This window comes from Furipterus horrens, unplaced genomic scaffold, assembly GCF_987537825.1.
Source record: "Furipterus horrens unplaced genomic scaffold, mFurHor1.1.pri manual_scaffold_2, whole genome shotgun sequence".
Classification (NCBI taxonomy): Eukaryota; Metazoa; Chordata; class Mammalia; order Chiroptera; family Furipteridae; genus Furipterus; species Furipterus horrens.
The window spans coordinates 33,914,739-33,930,285 of NW_028327172.1; the positions used below are offsets into that span (position 1 = coordinate 33,914,739).

The 15,547-nt window shown below is 32.2% G+C and overlaps 1 protein-coding gene across 13 annotated transcripts in view; it reads left to right on the forward strand.

Moving 5' to 3' along the window:
- Positions 1–15,547, forward strand: part of SOX6 (SRY-box transcription factor 6) — a 611,663-nt gene that overhangs the window by 348,277 nt on the left and 247,839 nt on the right. For all 13 annotated transcript variants that reach the window (XM_090263661.1, XM_090263689.1, XM_090263681.1 and 10 more), the window contains one exon: positions 6,826–6,915. In XM_090263661.1, coding sequence (XP_090119787.1) covers positions 6,826–6,915 — 90 coding nt within the window. The remainder of the gene's footprint in view (positions 1–6,825; positions 6,916–15,547) is intronic.

Consider the following 15,547-nt stretch of genomic DNA (forward strand, 5'->3'; position numbering starts at 1 on the left):
GGGGACAACTGGAGGGAGGGGGGCCACTGGGTGGAGGGGAGCAGAGGGAAGGGAAATTGGCACAAATGTAATATTTTAATCAATAAAACACATTAAATCTGAAAAAAAAATAATTAAATAAAATAATAAATACATACATACATACATTAAAAAAAAAAAAAAAAGAAAACAGGGCCACGAGAGGGTTCATGATGGGTATTATTTCAGCAACATGGACAGCCATAGTTTCTAATGCCACATGTTACCCCATTGAAATTGTGGTAAATTTGAATGTGTTGTGGGCAATGAGCTGCAGTGAAAAATCAAGGTATCAGGCTGCACAATTACTTCTTGTACATGAAGGTAAAACCTAATTTGGAAGGAATTACTTTTTGAGTTCCAACAGTTTTAAGTAGCATCTTAACTGTTTCTTAGTACATGATATTTAGGAAAGGAAAGCCCTTAGTTCACACAGACAAGACACTAGGGAAAGGCAGTCTGGAGGAGCAGTGTAGTGTGGTGTGTACAGGAGGACTGTCTTAAAACACTACTGACTTTTACTGACATACCCCGAGTTTTTAGTGCCCTTCTCCAAGGAACTAGAGTGCTCCATTCCATGTCTGAAGCAGAGACTGTAAAACTGATGTTCAAATAATGATATAAGTATTCATTTCAGTAAAACCAACAATGAACTGGAGTCAAGGCCCTGCAACCACTTGAGCTTGAGCAAGGCAAGAGACTTTCTTGACTTTCCTTATTTCTGAAATGCGGATGTTTTGTCTAGGTGGTCACGGAAGTCTCTCAGCTATAGCAGCAGGCTGTGAACCCCTGAATCACCTGATGGATGCTTCCCTCTTTATCTATACTGGCATTGGCAACTGCTACCAATTAGCAGTTGTACCTTGATGGATATGGGAGAGGAATTTGATTTTGAATAATTCCTCTGATATCGTTCTAGATGCTAAGCAGCCTTGGAAAGCAGATGAAAGAGGTATCTCATACCTGTACATACATAACAATGTGAATTCCATGAATCTATGTTAAGTCCCAGTTTTAAGGAGTTCCTATAAAATTTATCAGAGACTTTGGTAGATAAAAACAATCCAAAGAGAATATTGCACCTAATATGACGATGTTACATATGTATTTCTGGTAATTTCAAATGTGGAGATTTTCTCCCTTATGAAGATGCCAAAATCTTACATCTAATGTTCTAATGACATTTGCAGCAGCTCCTATTCACAGACTCTCTCTCTCTCTCTTTCTCTCTTTCTCTCCCTCTCTCTCTCTCTCTCTCTCTCTCTCTCTCTCTCTCTCTCTCTCTCTCTCTCTTTCTCTCTCACTGTCCTATCTGTAAAGTGGTTGTAGAATTACATTTTTCCTGGAAGGAATAGATCTGATTTAATGACCAAATTGTTTTAAGGCAACACAACAGAATTTCATAAGAACTAAATCTATTTCTTCACACCGATCATGCATGTTTTACTCAAGCATTGAGTCATTAGCATGCTTATAATAGTTCTAATTTAGCACAACATTTTCTGAATTTTATCCTTGAGTCATTTACAAATTGTTCATATTGAATAAACAAAGGAAACAGATTGCATTTTATACTTAGTAATTTATCTGAAAGAAGAGGGGAGGGTTAATTGTTTTAAAGTTTTGGTCTGTTTGGGGAAGTGAGCCTGCTTTCTCATTGCTAAGCATAAATGCCATTTCTCATCTTTTCGGGGATGGGGGGGCTATGGAGGAGTAAAATGAAAAATTAGGACCAGGACAAGATTGGCCCCTCCCAAAGGGGAGTGTGGAGCAAAAGGGGAGCTGGCACGAGATTATCCGAAACAGTTGGTGCATTCCTAAATGATCAAGTGCTTGAGAAGTCCAGCTCTTCCTGGCAGAGCATCTGTGTTGATGTTTATATCATTCCCTGCTGTATGGGAAAGGCATGCTTTCTCTTGCTGCTTGGCTAAAAATAGGATGGAATATAGCATTGTATGAGATATTTTAAGATAGCAAAAACATTTAAGAGGTTAAAGGTTTGGCTTTTGGATCAAAAAAGATCAGTGATACAACCAATGTTGTTTCTTGCAGACTGAATTTTATCTAGTTTGTCAGTGATTCGAACTCTTGGTTAAGCAAGTTATTCTAGTTTCATGTGGTGCAGTCTGAAAAACCCACTTTGCCGTCTCTTCTGTCAGCTTACGAGCATGAAGAGAAGGCCTGAAAACAGCCTCTATTTATATATCCCCTTGTTCGTATTTGGAAAATCAGTTGTTTCATTGGAGAAGGGGAGAAAGAGAGGAGTGCACAAGCAGTCGTCCAGGACTGTGCTTTGTGCGTTATCGTGACTTCAAAATAAAACTGGCACATTTTAGTGTCTAATTATTTTTAGTGAGCTTGGAGGGTTTTAATTAAAATTTAAGAGTGCTCTTCAAGCTCTCCAAGCTCCAATTTTATCCCACTGTATTTTGAAGCACTTATCACTGTGGAAAAATGTACAGTAACTGGCATGTGCATCTCTATTTCCTAATGAAAAATGTGAGATGGTTTATCAGCAGGGATATAGATATATATTGTCAGAATTACTCATAAACCAAGGTCAAGTGTACTTTTTACAAGTTATTGTTCCTGGATACAGAGAAAATTTATTGCATTTGAAATGAATGATTCCTATGGTAAAAATAAAATGAATTGTTTTAATATTCTCTTAAAAGAATTAATAAGGCAGTAGGAAATCTCATATAGGAGCAGCAGCCATTATTTTTCCTCACTAAAATATTTTAAAGATATTTTCTATATCATGTTTCTAATGTTTTAGCATTTCTAAATTTAAATAATCACTTCAGGGTAAGAGGAATAATAACTGTTTACTCACAGGTAAATTATTTTAAGTAAATAATATTTTTCCATTTATTTTTTTATGTTCTCCACATGCTTTAGTTTTAGTGATGATTTTTTTTACTTACTCTCTTTGACACATTTGAAATATCTTTATGTTGTGCAGAACACGTGTTAATACTGCTGCAAGTTTGTTTAACTAGAAATATTTTAAAATAGTCCCTAAAATATCTTCATATAGATTAGGAAATAAATAGTTCACATATTCTCACTTTGAATTTGTCTTGTACTGTAAAATTAATTATTAGCATGGTAAAGCACTCTTGACTTACCTGGACTGAAACCTAAGTATTTAGGAAGCAGAAACATCACTTTTCAATCTATTATGTGGGATATTTATTAAAAATTAGTTCTGAATTGTCTTTCCTTCTTCCCTACAAAAAAATTCTTGAAAAGCTAAAATTTTCAAAGGAAAGGAAAAAACAAGCTATGCAGCTGAGAATTAACTTATAATGCATCAAAATCTTCTGCCTCCTTGATTAAAATACAAGTGAGAACTGAGATCCACCTCTTGTTTGATAGTCCTTTTAAAATTATATTATTTAAAAAATAAGGCAAGATAAATATAATAAAGTTCTAGAAATATTTTATTGACTATGAATTGGCTTTTGGAGGCTATTCTTTCAAAGTAAGAGGATTTCATTTTGGTATTTTCCACTTTCATACTGAGGTATATGGCTTACATTCATTTCTAATACATACATGTGATGACTTTTTTATACTATAATATTGCAGTTCTTTATCTCAGCTTCCAAAAGGCATGTAGCTTCTCTCCTGTGTTTTAACTGAAATCAATTTTGTCAAAATACTAAAATTTGAATAGTGGAGCTCAGATGATGAAAAATACTGTGTATTGTCTTATTGTTTTGAGGACTGTGGCACGTTATTAGTTGTTTTCAAGTCAGTCATGCAAAACGTTTATCTGAGTAAAATAATCCGTGACTATCTGGGTGATGTTCCGTCCTTTTTCCATTTGGCATCCCGCCTGACTGCTGAGTTAGAGCCACTCTGCATGCTCCTACTTTTTCCATGTACATGATGCAGACTGGAGTTCTTGACTTATTTTGACCCCTAGTTTTTGCATCTGTGCTTGAGGCAGAGTCTGACCTGATCAACTGCCTCTGTAAAGCTATTGTGCTATTAATGTAGTTGAAGCACGTGACACAAGGAGGAAGAATACTTACCTTTAATTTCCACCCTTACCTGGGCATTGTTTTGAGTGGGAAATCTTAAAATATAAATGTTCATTTATAACTTTATTATATATTTCTTCATTTCAAGTCAGACTCCTCTCAGTGGTGACAGTCCTCTGCCTATGTGGTATTTGTTTACAGTCTGCATTTTTGGGTCTTTTTTCCCCTCTTGGCACTTGCTTTCCATTACAGTATGGAGTGAGCTTGGTACTAATTGTGGCACGCCCTTAGAGGTTTGGCAGTCAGATAATTAGGTGCAAAGCTGAGAGTCTTTCAAGAGAGTTCTTCAGTGTTTTGAATCTCTCTGGAATCTGAGCATTGAGATTAAACATTAAATTTGTATGTAGTGGGTTGTATTGTCCTTTAGATAAAAGCAATCAGTAGTTGTTATTAAATATTCTCATGAGCTATTATAGAGACATGCAAAGTCTGCTTTATTCCCCCCCCTCAGTTTCTTCTATTGAAATAGGATCTCATATAGCTAGATCAATTAGCATTATGGTGAGGATTAATTTTTTAATAAGAATGTGAAATGCTTTGAAGTCATTACCCATTTTATTAATGAGTAGCTTTTATGTAAAATTGTGTCCACATGGTTTGATTTGTTTGACGTGTGTATTCCTGTCGTCCATATAGTTATATTTTTCTCCCGTGAAGTTTAAGCATTCTTTTCCTGGAGCTCTGAAAGTTTCAGGTTTATTTATAGAAACGAGAGACATATTTAAGCCTGTTTTATATTTATTGCGTTTCTAATCCTATTTTATGAACTTACTTTGAGTCTATGATCATTACTAGTAAATTGGGCTTTTGTCTTTTACCATTATATGCTCTCGATTCAAATTTTAACCAAATAAGTTATGCTTTAGCGTTTATATCAGTGATAATCAGTTTAGTGCAATGTTATAACATGTATGAAAGTATAAAAAAAATAAATAACAAACTGGGTATGATAGGAAGCTGAAGATGTTTTGTTGATTATTCTTATCTATGATCTATTGTTACATCAGTCTCTCTCAGAAAGTTAAGCCCTATTTGCGGAAAAGTTCTCTGATAGGCATGGCTTTGAAGATTGGCTTTATAACTCTCAAATCTCTGTATTATCTTTTTTTTATGACATTAGCATAAACACAAAATATGTATAGAACAAAGTGCACACCTTGTTTCTGAATTTAAAATAAACATAGAAAGAGACGATTCTGGAAATTAAGTATAAACCGAATGTAGACATATGTATGCAGACCTTATCTGAAGGTCACTCAGAATCCAGTGTTTAATCAAAGTGGTAGGTCACTTGTTGAAGCCTAAGAAAATTTTAATAGGAAAGAATGGAAAGAAAGAAGGAAGGAAGGCGGTAAAGAAGGGAAGAAGTAAGGGAAGGGGCAGGGAGCTTTCTCTTAACAGAATCAAGCTGGCTTCTATTTAGAAAGGACGTTAGCTTCTGTGATAGTGAACTAGTGCGGTTGTTTTTTGTCAGCCATTTCAGGATGCACCGATGTGGAGATCTGGATTCCATCCATTCCTTGATTGATTGATCACGTCACGGACGAATGTTAGTTGTTTTCACCAATACGTTCTAATCATGCAGTGGTCTTCTCATCTCTTACCCAGGACTCACTGTCTTTTTCTAAAGCTTATCTAGTTTTTAAAACCCTTTAGATCCACCTTGACCTTACTGTCATTCTGAAAAATTCAAGGAGGATTTAGAAGCTGGAGGGAAAAAAAAGAAAAGAAAAATGCTAAAGAGATAGGTACTAATATGGGAGAGGAAAGGCATTTGGATATGGAGTAACAATTTAAATATAATTTTAAAAAGAAGTTATCAGACTTTTTGACACTTGGAATGTTAAAATTTAATGGGAGTAGGTTTCACACTAAGGATTTAGTATTTAAATCTGCATTCCCTTTTGGAAATGTGGTCTATTTGTTAAGATTTGAGGCTCAAAAAATACATGTAAATAGTTGTAAGCAATAGTTTCAGTTGCAGATCCATCTGAATAGAGAGAAAAAAAGAACTCATTGATAAAAATTTGCTAATTATTAAAATATTCTAAAGTTTAAATTTCTGTAACCTTTTGAATCTTTATAGAAACAAGTGTAATTGCTCCCTGTAATCTAGTATGCTACTTAGAAATGCAGTAGAGCAAAAAATGTTTAAATATTTTTTTGAAAAGAATATGCATCTCTTTTTATATAGAAGAGTTATATTAGCAGTTTTCATTATCTCAACTTTATTTTCTTTGCATTTTGCTATATATGAGTATTTTACAAAAGTTGCTGTGTGTTTATTTCTTTTTTAAGGACAAATGCTTACAGGTTGATTGGTGTTTTCTCTCTTGAAGGGTTGTCTTCCTTTCTTCAATAGCACACAAATTTTGCTTAGAATTAAAAAATAATCACCTGATTAAAAGGAATATTATCTAAACTTAAACACATAAGAAAGAACCCCTTTTTCTGTCATCAGTTTAAGAAATGATAAATGCTGACTGAATATTAATAGAATTATAATAGCAAGATAAGCTTATGGAGCGTTATATATTTTTTGGGAGCAGTTTAAATAATCTGATAAAAATAAATTCAGTTGTGATATTTTATAACACAGTAATATAACAGTCTATATCCTAGGTTTAAAACAACAACAAAACTAGCTTTAATCATTTTTAAAGAGAATCTCTACATAAACTGGTCTTCTGGATTTGTTATATTTAATAACATAAAATATCTATGCAATATTTTAAATACTTTTTTATTTTAATAGATTCCTCCTGCATGGAAAAACTACTTTCAAAAGATTGGAAGGAAAAAATGGAAAGACTAAACACCAGTGAACTTCTTGGAGAAATTAAAGGTACAATATACAAAATATCAAACATATCAATGTGGAGATGTTATTTTGTTTAACAATACATTTGTTGATCTTCTGTACTTACCTCTAATACTGTTTATGTATGTGAGGATAAATATATTGTATATCGCTGAACTTTTATTCTTTGTAATATTTATAGATGAAATTTTTGTCCTCTCATTTTATTAGTCTATCAACTATAAATTATAGGATAAAATGCTTTATTAATTTACTTAACAAAAAAGTATGAAAAAAATATCAAAGATGAAGAGCAAATTAAAGATAATTTTAGTCTTTTCTCTTTGTCATAATATAATAGCTTAATTTATGAATCCAAATTATTAATTTGAAATTTTTCTGATCAAAAAGGGTCAACCGTAGCACCTATTTAAAAACAAATTTATAGAATGTACTGTACGTAATGGTTTATGGGTGGATTCTGTGGCCTGTTTACCTGTTCCAATCCTAGCTCTGTCATTTAGTAGGTGAGTGACTTTGGGCAAGTCACTGATCTTTTCTATGTTTTGAATTTCTACTATCTAAAATGGGGTGACAACAGTACCTACCTCATAGACTCATTAAGAAAATTAATACATGTAAAGCTTTTAGCATAGCACCTGCCACTTAAGAAAGCACTCATGAGGGTACGTTTTAGTTGTTATTCACATTCCTGTAGGTTGCTAGATTGATTAATCTTAAACAGATTTCACAGGATTTAAAATTTCATGACCTCTTATCCTGATGAGGATGAGAATCTTAATTTTTGAAGTTATGTGATTGATGTTATTCTGATACATGTTAAGAAGTGGACAATTCCAGTACATTACAGAATTTAGTTACCCTATCAATGAAGAAGTTATACTTCTTACATAACTCTCTCTTGTGTATTCCTTTATGGAAAGAAGTACTGTATTATTAGTTTTTGGTATCATGAATAGAATCCATTTTTATTAATTAATGCTATCAGTTGTTCTTTACAGATAATTATCACTCTGACTTGCACTAACAATTTGGGCAGTGAATTAGATTAGTTTTCTGAATTTATCGAACAGGTTCAGGTTAATATCCATATTGGTCATAGATAACAAATATGTCATTTAAGATGAACATTTGCAAATAACTATCTGATGAAAATATTATTTTGAGTTTAGTACAGAAAATACCTAGAGTTCAGGAATGTTATATTCAATTCAAATGAAGAGAGAAGGAAGTCATTTTTTTCCCAAGGAATGATTAATAACTCATTCCATTATCTAACATAGTATCAAAATCAAGTAGAAATTGGATAGTATTTTGAATTTCACAGCTTCTGTGTTGTACTTATGAAGGCCACTTGCTATTTTGAAAAAAAAAAAAAACCCTCAATATATAACGAATGGGTAGAAAGTCATTAGTGACATATTCTTTATCCAGCTGCAATAACATGGTGTGTGCTACTTTGCACGTCATTTTGTGTTTTCTTTCCTTTCCAAAGTCATTGGTTTTATAAAAGTGAGCACAGAAATGGTTTATGCAAAGGCAAGCTCTGATCAGCATGAATGATGGGGGTCTTGCTTTCTTTTAGTAATGTGGAAGCTAACATTTTATTATGTTATGATTAAGCATTGAGTTTTTAAGCATTGGGTTATCTCCTCTCCCCTGCCCCCATTTCCCATCTTACTTTATTTTTTATTCTAATTATGAATTTAAAATGTAAAAGTTGTACTAGTCTCAGATATTTAAGATGCATAAATATCAGAAGTGAAACACATGCAAAATTAGGCTTTTTAAATTCTTTAACTTTTTTTTTTTCTGATTCAGTAGGAGGTAAGTGAACTTTTGTTCGTGTGCTACTCTCAGTTTTATGGGCATAGAAGATAAGATTCTTTTAAAGTGTATCATTTTGATTTAGTCTACGTTTATTCTACATAACAATCTCTTCTTACATCCTAATATTTTGTCATCATAAAATTGTATGGAAAATATGACAATAATATAATGAAAATTTTAAAAAATTAAAGTAGTGCTCATAGTGATTCAACCATTGCTAAAATCAATGTACATTTTTTAGTCTAGATGAGATCAGACCTAAATTAGTTATAATTATTCTGAAATGTCAAAGTGATCTAAATACTATCTCAAAGACATACATACTATTGTACATTATTGATATTTAATATTATATCTCAAGTAATGTGCATTTTTACTAGCTCACTATTTTCCTTCATTATAAAATTCATACTTATTTATTGTAAAAAGTATAGAAAAACATGCAAAATAAATTATAATTGTCTTTAATTCTACCTGTATTATTTCATATATCCTTTCCATTTTACTTTATGTATATTAAATGTTTTCTTGAAATTACAATAATATTTTTACTATTCTTTTGTGTCTGTCTTTCCCACCTAAAGATATATTGTGAATTTCCTTGTGATTAGGTCATTGTTTTTGCAGCAAATATTGCACAAAGTGAGGTTCTCATAATTAACCGAGTCTTATATTCAATATTTCAGTTGTTTTTATTGTTTGTCATTATAAAAAAGATCTTGAATATGGATAACTTTTTAATACTTTTCAGTACCAACTAGTGGCTATTTTCTTAGAATATATTATAAAAAAGTGAAATTCCTGCATCAAAGAGTTGTTCTTTATTAAAAGGCTTTTGGTACACATTGCCACATTGCCCTTCAGAAGGGAAAATAGTATTCTGTACTCTCACCAGTATCTGCAAGTGTTATTCCCTTGCCCTGAATAACAAGTATTATTAACTTAAAAGTTTCTTGCCAGTTTTAAAGGGAAAATGACATATTATTGCTGAATTATTCTGAATTTCTTTATTATTGAGAACGAAGAGTTTTACATAAATTTATTTAAATTGAGTATCTCTTCCTCTGTGAAAAGCCTATTTATGTTGTGTGCCTGTTTTTTCTTTAAAGGATTTGTATAAATCTTACAGTTTTGTAAGACTCTTAACATACAGGATGGGGAAAAAGTAGGTTTACAGTTGTTCATATGGAAAAATAATTCAATAATTTATAAATAATAATACAAGATAAACTTTGTGCTTTAGGTGTTCACAACTATAAATGAAATTTTGCTCCTTCCTGTATATTTTAATGTTATTAATCTTTATCTGTCATATGTTACATTAAAAAATATTTTTTTACTTTATGAATTTGTTGTCAAATAGTTCCCTCCTTTCTTTAATGCTTTTTTTTCTATTGGATATTTGTTTAGAATGGCTTCCTCCAGTCTGAGGTTAGGTAACATTCTGTATATTTTCTTCCAGTTCTTTATGTTTCTGTACATTTTACTCTTTAATTCCTCTTGAATGTATTTTGATATATAATTTCATCCAGAAGTATAACTTAATTTTTTTCTCAAGCAGTTCCAAATATTTCCATATCATTTATTAAATAATCCATTTTATCACTTCTGACTTGAAATAACATCTTTCATTACATACTAATTGCATATTTGGAACCATTTCTTAGTTTTTGGTTCTATTCCCATTGATCTTTCTATCTAAACTTTTGTTAGTGCTCTGCTATATTAGTCAGTGTAGCTCTAGAGTATCTTTGAAAAGTAAGCATTGAATGACAACAGTCATAATTTTTCTTTAATATGTTTGCACACTTCTCTAAAATTTATTTTAGACTTATATATTATTGATTGAAATTCCAAAGTGATATCTTAAGAGATTGTATTTATATAAAATGAGGTAAACTGATATCTTTATAGTATTAAATCTTTCCACTCAAAATCATTTATTTAATTCTTTTATGTCCCTCAACAATGTCTTGTTTTTAAAATACAGATTGTGCACATTTCCTTTGATATTTCCATTATAATAGTTAATTTTTTGCTTGCTTTTGTGAATGAGATAGTCTTCACTCCATTTTCTTCTTGTTATCATATTTAGGAATGTTAGTGCATTTTGCTGGTTCATTTTATAGTTTCCTTTTTTATCAAACTTATTAACTGTAATCATATTTCAGCTGATACCTTTTCTCTTCTGTTTCCTTTTTTTAACCTCTTCTCTTATTTCATTGCCTAGAATGTCAAGAATAATATTAAGTAATACAGGTGATAGCAGGTATTTTGTGCAGTTTTTAAATTAAGGAATAGTTTTTAGTATTTCACCATTAAGTATTATGCTAACCATTGATTTAAGATATTTTTTAATATAAAAAATTCTAGTCATAGCTTATTAAGGGTTTCTATGAGAAATTACATTTTGTTTTATGGCATATATTACAGGTTTTTGTTTTTAAAATTTATTAATGAAATAAACCCTCATTAGTCATGACGTACTCTTGTTTTAATGTACTGCATGATTGTATTTGCTCATATTACAGTTGTTATTTTTGCATCTGTAATCATAAATGAGATTAGTTTGTATTTTTCTTTATTTGTATTATTTTTGTTAATTTTTAATACCAGCATTCATAATTGAATTGGAAACCTCTTTTCTCCCTTTCTTGGACTCTGTAAAATGTTGCGTGGATAACATTAAAACTACTTATTCCTTGAAATTCTGAAACAATATATGCATAAAACATCTAAGCTTAGAGCAGTCTCTGGAAATTTTTTTTTTTTTTTTTACATTTTTTATTTCTATTTAAATCAGTTTTGCAAGAAAAAAAGTTCCTGGAAAATTGTATATTTCATTGAGATTTTCAAATGCATTAGTATTGTTTTAAAATACAGTATCATTTTATTTTGAGTTTTCTATTTGTGTATTGTTATATAGTCCATTTTCAGTTTTGCATATTTGTGTTCTCTCTCTTTCATTTCTCAATTTTACTTGCCAGTGGTTTTTCTATTTAGCTCTCTCCTCTCACTCCTTGGGAAGGATCCACTTTTTAGATTTATTTGTTAATTCTGCTGCTTTTTAGTATGTCAGCTACTTAATCTTACTTTTACATTTATTATCTCTCCCTTCCTTGTTTTCCTTGTACTTTTTCTTTTGTTTACTTTCTGATACCCTTTAACTTCTTAAATTGAATTCTTCATTTTAAACATTTTAAATTTAATAATAAAGGCCCTTTCGGCCATCAATATGTTTGTAGAAATAGCTTTATGCATCCCATAAATTTGACCCTTTGGAATTCTCATAGTCATTATTTTCTAAATAGTCAATATATTACTTCCTAAGCGATCTAGATTTATCTATCATTCTTAACTTTACATCTTCTTTTGGATTCCAGCATAATGAACCTGGAGAAGGGAGAAAACATAGCCTCTACAACTACCACTAGAAAATTCTATGCAGTAGGTTAGGTGCTACAGGGAGAATTAAAGTGTGGGCAGCAGACTGGGTAAGAGTAGTATTGAAAAATGGATCTTTAATGCAATGAACTTACTATTACCACATATTAAAAAACAATATGCTAATAATTTCAGACCTTCCTTTAAAAAAATGCTTTCAAAAAAGTCTTATCTAAATGAAGTAAAGCAATATTGCAGAAACCCCTCAATAAGAGAGAGTTGGAATATTGCTAGAGTTTGAGAAATTCTGAATCAGATTTTCAGCGGGTTTGTATTTGAGTCTTGTCTAATATTTAAGAGACACTGCCATCCCTCACCCCCACCATGTTTCCATAGGTAGTCTCTCCAGTAGCAACACTAATTGAGTCTAGAGTGCTGTAAATGACACACATTTAATAGCAGTAATCTCAAAGCAATGTTCAAACTGCATTAGCATTATTACATGTATTGTTAAATAACTATTAAGAACTTAAATGAAATATAGTGTAAAATGGTTAGACCTATGCCTTGGTCTATTACAGCTGAGGTATTGTATTCTAATTGGGGTACCATATTTTAGAGCAATCTGCTGTCAAATTAGAATTTATCAAAAGTGGGTAGAATGGTGAAGAGTCCTGAAGATGTAATAAGAATAGTAATTAAAGAGCTGGGGAAGTCTTAGCCTAATACATATTAGCAGGTTGAAGTTTTGTTGAATAGAAGAGGATAAGATTTGTTTTGAGTTGTAATAAGGAAATTGTTCTCAATATACAACAGAATTTAGGAACAATTGATAGCTATCTGACATTGATACAGTTGGACTGAATTAAAAGAGAATGCCTTGAATATGAGTGTTCAATAAATCTTTGTTAAACAAGTGGATGAATGGATGCTTCAATAAAATAAGATCAGTGGAAATTTGGCGGTGGAAAATTTTAAATCAGGATTTTGTAGAGGGTATTTGTATTCTGGTGGGGTATTGTCTTCATGACGTCCTAAGGTTCTTTCAACATTAATACTAGTATTATATTTTCTTAATTATAAGACTTATCTTTAAAATATTATCTATTTCCTGCCAACAAGTAACATAGTTAGCACTTTTAAAAGATGTCTTATTGTTTACAAAGGAAACAAAGTACTAAAACATCTATATTATTTTATTCGATCCTTATAACAACCCAGCGAGGAAAATATTATTACATTAATTTTACATATAAATAAAAAGACTTAGAGAAATTAAGTGGCCTGTTTGGGTTGCTGAGAAAGTTGTGGAGGGTCCTGGTCCAGTGGCTCAGTTGATTGGAGCATCGTCTTGTGCACCAAAAGGTTGTGTGGGTGCTTTCCCCAGCCAGGGCGCACACCTAGGTTTTGGGTTCCATGCTCAGTTGGGGCACGTCCAGGAGAAGAAGAAAAGAAAGTGGTGAAGGTAGAGTTTGAATCCTGATCTCTAAAGAGCCTCATTTCATACATTACAGAGCAGTTTTCAAATTCTTCAGTCTTAGAACTCTGAAGTGTGGACAGAGAGGGAAAGCAGGCCCTGGGCTAGTTCTCCCTTTCACAACACAAAAGCAGCGAAAAGCAGTTCCACTTCCACCCTTCTCTACGTAAGTGAGGGAGTATAGCAAAGCAGGAGTGGGGACAGGAATACAGTTTCTTGCTATGGTAGTATTTATCTTGATTTATACGTGAATGAGAGAAGGGGGAGGAATAATGTGGTAGAAGGATCCAAGGTAAAACAGAAGTACTGGTAGAGCCTGTAATCCATTTGTTTGTTTGAGTCGTGCCAAAGGCGTGAGAATGCCAGGATAGTTATGGTTATGAAACATTTACAAATGCAGTGGTGACATATACATGGTGTCTGCAGCATTAAGATTCATCCTCTGTCTCCATAAATGGGTCTAGCCTTCTGTGGGTTATAGAAGAGAGCCTTAACCAGCCCCCCTTTTTGGGACATATGCCCCTCGATGCTGTGGCTGGCATCTCCTCCTTGGGGTGACGGCGCCTCCCTGGGCAGTGTGCCAGAGAAACAATAATGTTGGTTGTTTGAGCTAGCACAAACTGTTTGTGCTCATGTTTGTCAAACACACAGATGATCAGAGAGACAAAAAATAATTATGTGATATGAACCAAATAAGGAAAATAGTGTTTTCCTTCCTCGGTCATTTACGATTAATCATTTCAATATTTACATTTCGTGATTGAGGTAGATGGGCTGTAGGTATACTCTCCTACAGCTCAGGAAAATGACAGTCTCTGATGGGGGGAAATTGTACTTGAACAAATGTTTTTAAATGGAAAATTCTATAAATGATCGTCAATGTTTTTCAAAGACATTGTCAAAACACAATTATTTATATATTTATTCAACTAACATGTCTGAGAGGTTTGTTCTAAAGCCTAAATGTTACTGACATACTTTACTATTAAAGACTTTAACTATTGCTCCCTATTACTTCATAAGTGCTGTTACTAAGAGAAGTAAAATTAGGAACTACATTGCATTAAATAGTACAAGCATATAACAGTTGTGGTTGGCACTGCATTAAAAATGTGTATTTATTATAATATTGCTACTCTGTGCCACTGAGAGCCTGCTTTCATTTTGACTTTGGATTGCAAACATAAATCTTTGGATGAGAGCACAGGCACACAAAAGCATGTTTTTTTTCAGTGCATGATAGATCTTTGAAGATCAAATAGTTTAGGTTATTCTTGAAGTAACTTACGCAGTGCTGTTATCACCAAAGGGTTAGAATGGATCTAACAGCATTCCCATAGAATTAGTGTTCTGTGTCACAAGTTACTATCTTAAATGCCAATTCTTTTCCCTAGTCTATTTACTTTTATAGTAAGGACCTTAAATTGTATCTAAGGACTCTGATTGCTTATTCTATATATTGTCCCTTCTACAGAAGGCTAAGTTTTCTAGGAATTGTAAATCATAGTTACTGGTGTTTTCTGTTATAGACAACCACAGTAGGACTAGCATGGTTTTCCAAGAGCTATGACTATATGCTTTACATATTCATTTATAAATGAATTTTTCTTCAATTACCCTTTAAAAATTTACAGCAATCTGTTCATCTGAGAGAACTTAAAAAAAAATCTGGAAAGTTTTAAGAGCAAATCATTTGCCACTTTTCAACTCCAATAAAATCAGCAAAGTTCACATACCTAGTGATTCTGTCTCATTAGGAAAATGGGTGAAACAGTAATCAATGTTTAGAATTCATGTATTTTGAAAATTTTAAATTGTTATTTTTAAGACAAGTGCTCATTGCTTTAGAGACCAGTCTGTTATTTTCTTCTCTGTTTGTACAAAATAATGTAATAGTGTCACTGTTTTCTGTATGATCTGTGTAATTGTTGAACTTCAGAGTAATATCTAGAATCATAGAATCTC